Source organism: Candoia aspera, chromosome 3 (assembly GCF_035149785.1).
Source record: "Candoia aspera isolate rCanAsp1 chromosome 3, rCanAsp1.hap2, whole genome shotgun sequence".
Lineage (NCBI taxonomy): Eukaryota > Metazoa > Chordata > Lepidosauria > Squamata > Boidae > Candoia > Candoia aspera.
In genome coordinates, this window is record NC_086155.1 from 62,770,928 (window position 1) to 62,778,656 (window position 7,729).

The following is a 7,729-nucleotide window of genomic DNA, read 5'->3' on the forward strand; positions in this document are numbered from 1 at the left end:
GGAGTCCGCGCGCCTGGCCCCCCAGCTCCAACTTGGAAGAAATCACTCCGCCGCTTTACTTTCCAGGGAACTTACTTCTAACTGACGCGTTTCGCATCTGAGGGTAAACGACTTTAAGACCCACTGCGATCCCCGCGGGGAATAAAACTCTCGGTTAGAGCCGGTCACTCTCCCGTTGCCTTCCGAGGATTCGCTGTCACAGCGTCTCTTGCGCACTTCTCAGATGTACGCACATGCACAAACATATATAATATATATTTCTATCTCTCTATGCATATATATACACCCAGAAACATCTAGCGGTGGAGATCCGGTCATCGGCTTTGCGGTCATCGGCCTACTGCTTGTCTGGGGCGCTGTTCACCAACGGCCCGTACAGCCCGTTTGGGTACGCCTGCTCCTTGTGCACGCTGGCGGCGGCGGCGGCGGCGGCGGCGGCGGCAGCTGCCGCCGCTGCAGCTGATCTGTCCCGCATGAGGTCGCTGAAGGCGTACTCCATAGGCGGCCGGAAGCCCAGCGTGGGCATTAGCCCCGCCGTGGAGTAAGGGGTCATGAAGGCCAGGCCGCGACTGTGCGCCGCTGCCGCCGAGTAGGCCAGGCGCAGCGGGCTCAAGCCCAAGTGGGTGCCTAGAGGATAGGCACCGGCCTCAGCCGCTGCCGCGCCGAAATGAGTAGCGTTGGGCTGCAGAGGCGAGAAGGCGGAGCGGCTGCCCAGAGTGCCGATGGCTGGGGTCATGGCGCCAGCCAAAAGAGGGCGGTGATGCGAGGTGCCTCCAGCCGACGAAGGCTGCAGGCCACCCAAGGTCCCCGGCGCGTCTCCAGCAACCCGCGCCCAAGCTTCGTCGCCCGCCTTGTCGGGCCCTGCCGAGCTGAGTCCAGAGGCGGCGGAAAGTCCTTGGCCTGGGCTGCCGCCTGCTCCCCGGTGGTGATGGTGGTTGTTAAGGATCTGCTCGATGGCCTGCACCACGTCCCCGCCGCAGCCAGCCAGAACCAGCTCTAGCACGCTGCGTTTATGCGCGGGAAACACGCGCGTCAAGATGTCCAACGGCGTCCGCTGCTGCCGGCTGCTCCCCGCCACAGCGGCCGCGGCAGCAGCGGCCAAACCAGGCGAGGGAGCACCCGCTTCATCCCGTTCTGCCTCAGAGCACCCGGAATCGGAGCCCAGTGGGCTGATGGAGCCTGGGCTCTCCTCCTCGGCCCCGCCGCCCCCGCTGCCATCCTTGGCGCCTTTGGAGACTGGCGAGCTGAGGGAGGACTCGCCGTCGCCGTTCTCCGAGCCCGAGCCGCAGCCGTGACGAGTCGGCTCCGGGGATGAGGTGCCTGGAGCGCCGTCCGTCCCATCCGGCGACAACGGCTTGCTCTGCTGAGGGGTCACGGAGCGGCTGGTCAGAAGCGTCTTGGGGAACAAGTCAAATTTCTGCAGCTTGACTTCTGGCAACGAGAGACAGAAAGAGCGAGCTGGGCCAGGTTCCCCGTGCCAGCGTGTCCCGCCTCCGCCACCCAAGTGCCGGATGGGGGCCCATTCAGCACTTCACCTCGACAGAAATGGAAAAGCGAAGGGACTTAAGCTGAGCGCTTTTCGGCAGTCCCTGATGGTTTACAGCAACCAAAGAGCTTAGTTCAGTGACTACTCGTCTTTCTGTACCACGTTAACACCGTCTAGTGGAACTTGCACACCTCTAGTGTAGCCGTCCACCCCAGCCTGATTTCATCCGCTATTCTGTCCATCCCCACCTTCCGCTGCCTCTTCTGGCTTCAGGCCTGCCCTCCCAATCTGCTCCCAGCCCCCGCCATATCTTGCCGTCTTCTCTTTCTTCCCCTCCCCAGATGGCACCTGCCGGGAGACCGTCGCCTCACCTCGGTGACCTTCCTAAGGAGCCACTTTAGGATACGAAATTAAATATCGTCACTGCAGCTAGGGCGCCTCCTGGCAGGGCTGAATCGTTGGGGTCGCTAGAGGGCGCTATCTTCTCCCTCGTCTCTCGCCTCTTTGGCTGGGACTGCCGAGGAGGGCGCCCCACAAAACATCCGAGGAAGACGTTCCCCGACCTGGTCCCCTTAGATGCATCGGAACACAGATCCCGTCATAAGCGGGCTGCTGAAGAAATTCTTGGAGGTCTAGAAGGCAGCCAGGTTGGGCAAGGCTCAATTCGAGGCTGACGCCAGCTGCGGCAGGCCGCTCTATTTTCGAGCGGCAGTTTACTATGTGGCAATGCTAAGGGTACTTACCTGAAGTAAATCCAATGGCGTCCAACAATTACAGGGACAGTAAGTGCAAGCCAAACGGGTGTGGAAGGAATTGTGGATGCAGGGGAGGAGGGAAGGGAGCAAGAAAGAGAAGGAATTGCTGGGAGAAAGCAACAGTGTGAGCCCTTGATGCGTTTGACACGACAAACACAAGTGGGACTATAAACTATAAACTGACTAATATCTCATTGTTAAACGCAGTGGCTGTGTTGTTGTTGTTTAACTCCGCCAGGAACCTGGGAACTCATCATATAGATCGGTGATGGAATCCTGATCGGCTGCAAACGCTGAGATTTGCAGTCTACAAATTGTGTTAAAGGGCGAGCTATTGATGGCTGCGTGGAACGGAAGCGCATTGGGCGTGGGACGGAGAGCGCGCGGGAAAGAGTCCAGACGGACTGAGAAGGAGCGAGAGGTGGAACTGGGGAAGATGGACAGAAGCATCAAGGGAGAAGGGACTCGTTTTTAAGCACGCGCCAGGTTGCATAGGGGAAGATTAGGAAGTTTCAGAATGAATAATACCACGAGCAAGATTAACCCCACGCTTTCCTCCTCTGAGCTCAGCGGGAAATGGGTCCCATTCTAAAGTCCGTGCAGACCTCCTGAAGCCAGGGGGTTTTAAACAGGGCCCAGGAACCCAAGCTGGCTTTCTCAGGAGAACGCTTCAACAGGACTTCCCCCCTGTCCAGTTTACTTAGGGGGAAAGAAAGCCTACGTCCCACGCCGATGGGGAGACGAGCGCCTTTCAGCTCGTCGCTAACGCGTCAAGGTTGGGGTGCGCGCTAGCTCCTCACCTGAACCCCCCGAGCCTCCATCCGCGCTGCACACCGAGCCGAAGACTTCATAGGCGGGCCGCGGCGGGATGATGCCGTTGGCCGCGGCCAGGGCCAGCCCCTCGGCCGTGCCATAGAGCAGCTGCAGCTCGCGGGCCTCGTTCTCCTCCTGAGCCTGCTGCCGCCGCAGCGCCACCTGGGCGGCCATGACGCGTTGCCGCTCGGCGATCAGCGTGCACTTGGCGCACAGGCAGTCCTTCCAGCGGCAGTAGCGCTTGTGGCCCTTGAGCGCCGACACCACGCCGTGGTTGCGGCAGCGAGCGCACTTGGGGGTGCGCGGATACTTCTCGGCAGCTCGCAGGAGCAACGGCGGGGCTCGCAGAAGGCTCCCAGCTACGCTCACCGGCAAGCTGGCCGCCGCTGCCGCTGCTGCCGCTGCCACCGAACTGGGGGGCACCGAAGTTGGCGCCGGGGGTACATTGGGCATTTCAGATCTCAGTTCCATCTTGACCGAGAAGGGATGCCGTGGCTTCCAGGGAAGGCGCAGAGGTGCAGTGCCCTCTCCCCACCAATGCTCCTTTTAGTCAAGCTCAATACGACTTCCGCGGGTTAAATAGGGCTGGGGAAACACCAGGAACGACCTGTCGCCCTACGAAACTTTAACGGCTTGCTCAGCCCGTCTAATAGCCTGCCTGAATCCCTCCAGCCACTCTAAAGCCGGCAAAATTACAGAAATTAAGTTTTTTCTCTGAAAAGTCTGAAACGTCTCAATCCTTTCCTCTCAATCTCCCCCCTACCCTAGAGCGCATCTGCGTTTCCTAACTTCGGCGAAGTAAACCGGATTTACTCTTCGAAGAAGTAAACAAACGACGCCCCCCGACCTTTTTTGTTGCTCCGTCGCAATCCCCCATAGAATGAACGTGGCTCCTAGGGTAGCGGAAGTCTGGGCTTCCGTGCTTCCCCCGAATCAAAGCCCCAAAGCTCCGAAACCATCGAAATGGCTCCCCAGCCATTCCATCTCTTCTCAGCGGCCCGGCAAAGCAGAACTCGCCCCTGCTCACTCTCGCTGACTTATTCTCTAGCAAGAAGTTACGGTGCAACCCGACAGTATCCGCTCCCTGCCACGATCGGAGCAAAGGGGAACAGCTGCGCTCCCTCGCTTGCCAATGTTACAAAACACTGTCCTGACAGAAGCGCGCCCAAGCCCCTGGAGACGCAACAGCCCCAACGCCTGTCCAAGATTTCAGCTCCTCACAATCGCAAGCAAGCCAAACCAGCCGTGTCAGAAGACAGAATACTCCTCTGACCCCCGCCAGGTTTCAGACTTCAGAGTGCAACAATTTCCAACTTCCTGATGCGCGCCGGCAACCCTTTCTCAGCCGCCCTCTAATTTTCTCACTCTACTCTGTCCCTTCCTCCAGCCACGGCCCCACCAGCCACAGCTGCCTTCTACAGGCAGCCGAACCCAGTCCGGACCCCCCTTTCCTCAGCCCCAACTTTGCATGTGCGACACTAAAGAGGGCGAGAGTTGCCAAGAGATAGAAATCTTCGCCGAACCGCCCGCGAGCGCTTGCTCTATTGTTGCGCCTTACGTATCCATTAGACAACATTTGACAACAATGTGGCGCCTGCCATTGGCCGAGAGAGGAACGAGCTTTTCTGATTGGCCACTCGGATGTCTACAGTGTCCACCCGAAGCTTCTTTCAAATAAACTGTTTTAAGGGGGGGGGGGCTAAAAGGGTCCAAAGGGGGAGGGGAAGATTCATTGGGGGAAAAAAACCCCACAGCAAATAGTTTCCATTTCTCCCCCCTTCTCTCTCTCTCTCTCCCTCTCTCTTCCTCTCTCTCGCTCTCTGTAAAATTTCTCTGTTACCTTGTTGTCCAGGCGTTTGTTAAATCCATTGAAAACAGTAGTTACTTTGCCGCTTGATTGTGCGCTCTGCACCTCACATTTTCCTGGGGTGTCACTTGTCAAGGGTGGGGAGAAGGACGGAAGATCTGATAGAAAAGTGGCCACTAATTTGATGGCCGTCTTCACGGTTTCGTTTTAGAGCACAGACTAATTTTTGCTTTTCTCTTACGCCTTCTACATCTGCAGGTTCCGCGGCTGCCCTGAAAGGTAATGTCGGTGAGGTACAGTATTACATTTTATATTTGGGAAAGAAAAGGGGAGGCTAACCGACGACGCTATCTATTACATACTTTGGTCTCTTTCCTTCTCTCAGATTCAATTATTAATTGTTTGTTTAACTAAAAATGAATCAAGATTATTTCGGACTTTCCAGTGGGACAATTAAAACAGGGAATCGATCCGTGAGCAATTACGCTCGCTACCACTGGATTCATTCGCTTTTTAAAGAATATATTGTTTTTGTTGTCGACTATCGTTTGCCTGACGTGAGGTGCCTGACGTCACACTCCTTGGACTTGTTTGTTTTGAAGAAGCCACGCAGATCAGTGGTGAGTCCATTTCGGGCAAGCAAGGCATCCCATTTCCAAGTTAATATAGCCTGAGAAAATAGGCTGGACAACTTTGTCGGCTTTTCCCCGAGAGAAGGTAGCTTCTAAATTTTGGTAACAAGTGTGTTGGTGCAGTTTTACTTTTTTCCTTTCTAGGCCGGTGAATAAATGGCATTTCCCGCTCCCAAGGAAAAAAATGGTCAGCAAAACCTGTACTTGTATCTTACATGTATTTCCAAGAAAATTGTAAGATTAGCAAGGCAATCTCTAATTGGCATACTTTGGAAATCTTTTACATATTAACCATCCCGAAGTAGCAAAACTGGAATAATCCTTTCCTTACTAGAGGTGACAGTCTATCTTTCCGGAGAAAAGCTCCTGGCAAATTAAAGCCTTAGGAGATTTTTTTTTCTTTGCAACAGTTACATTCGTTCTACACGCGTGTTCAAAGGAGCAAAATCTCCCTCCTCAAACATTGCTAGAACTCGCCGAGGTTTAGTTAAATTAATGTCTTAACTCATGGTTAAAAGCTCCTTCCCCTTTCCCAGAAAGGTGGCAGCGTTAGATCTAGGCTGAACGCCCCTTTCTGCGGCCCGAGGGAAGCGAGGCGACGTGGGTATGGCCAAGAACTTGCTCGGCGCCCTGGGGCAAGAGAGGGAAGCCTTTGGTTCCCAAGATAGGTTTCTCCGCAATCGGCCGAGTGAGAAGGCAGGTCCCCCTTTTTGCCTGCTTTACCGGAATCTACTTGCCCGGAATAATGCGCGTCCCCCTCCCACTTGGCTTCCCTTCCCAAGTGGGGGGTTCGCATTATTCCGGAGTCCCCCTCCCTTATTTTTCAATTGTTACCGAGCAGCTTGAATGAAGCTGGCCAACACAGAAGTCCCGCTTTTTGCAGACGAGGCTGTTAGTCAGGAAAGCTATATTCTGGCCATTGGAGGCAGAGAAATTTTAAAAACAGTACCAGCAGCCTGGGAACTAACAAACCAGTGCCTCAGTAAGTCTAGTGGTCGATTGGTTTTCTTCTCTCCCCAAAACAATTGGAAGAGTTTTAGAGGAAGGATCTCCTATAAAGACAGAATCTCTGAAATGGTCTGAGCATTTTGCTGGGATCCTAGTTTCCAAGTGATTCGTTGTTCTGGTTTCTACTGGTGTTTTGAGTCAGGAAATGTGATTTGTTTCTGTTTTAAACGTGAAGGACTTTTGAGAAGGAAGAACTTGGGTATGTACCTGGAACCAACATCTACATAGCTCTGTTTCTTTTGAGAGAGAGAGGGAGAGAGAGAGAGAGAGAGAGATGAATGCGTCGAAGGTAACAAAAGCTTGCCTAGATTTTTCTCTACCGGTCATACATAAAACAAAAACTAAATCCAAAAACCTGAGACCTAAACTGCATGGAATAAAAATGCTGACTATCTCCTATTTTACAACAAGAAATATTCACAGTGAACAGTGTCATTTTGCAACATGAATTATGATACAGTTAAGTACAGTTCTGTGATTAAAAAAAAACAGGGATATCAAAGACTGAGACTGTGCTTATCTTCACCTGATCAACAGCAAAGCTTCCACCAATAGGAAAAATTATGCCAGTGACTAGGCCCTTTGCAGAAATAACTGGTCCTAGTCCTGTTGGTTTATTTATTTTTATTTATTTTATTTTTATCCCACCTTTATTGTTTTTATAAATAACTCAAGGCGGTGAACATACCCAATACTCCTCCTTCCTCCTATTTTCCCCATAACAACCACCCTGTGAGGTGAGTTGGGCTGAGAGAGAGTAACTGGCCCAAGGTCACCCAGCTGGCTTTCATGCCTGAGGTGGGACTAGAACTCACAGTCTCCTGGTCTCTAGCCCAGCACCTTAACCAAGAGACTTCCTGATTTAACTCCAGATTATTTCATAAAGGGGTGTGAAACTATAGATCAACATCTATTTGAGCACCTTCTTTCATGCCTTTCCCCATTTTAAAAAAATGAGGCCGCCATGAATTTCAGTCTTTTAAATCCCAAATGCTATAATTATCTAGTTGGCTGACCAGATAAATCTCTACTACTGTGATAATTAACTATTTGCATGTCATATATGCACAGCATGAATTTTGCTTATCTGTATAGACATCTCAGGTTAAGAATTAATTGGTTGTTTAAGCCTTATATTTTGTTTTAAATTAATAAAAGGCAAGGGTTATTATGTCTTTCTAATCAGTGTCCAGATACTGAATAATCCGGTAAGCATATTTTTCCATTT

At 52.5% G+C, this 7,729-nt stretch overlaps 1 protein-coding gene across 2 annotated transcripts; it reads right to left on the minus strand.

Annotated features, from left to right (window-relative positions):
- Positions 1-337: 337 nt before the first annotated feature.
- DMRTA2 (DMRT like family A2) lies at positions 338-3,525 on the minus strand. Of its 2 annotated transcripts, XM_063300127.1 has the most exons (4): positions 3,048-3,525; positions 1,830-1,852; positions 1,483-1,504; positions 338-1,431 (listed from the first exon to the last, which is right to left on the minus strand). In XM_063300127.1, the coding sequence occupies exons 1-4, from the start codon at positions 3,523-3,525 to the stop codon at positions 338-340; spliced, it is 1,617 nt and encodes a 538-aa protein (XP_063156197.1). The 2 variants fall into 2 exon arrangements, with proteins under 2 accessions (XP_063156197.1, XP_063156198.1); XM_063300128.1 differs by lacking the exons at positions 1,483-1,504; positions 1,830-1,852 and having other exon boundaries at positions 338-1,428.
- Positions 3,526-7,729: the final 4,204 nt, after the last annotated feature.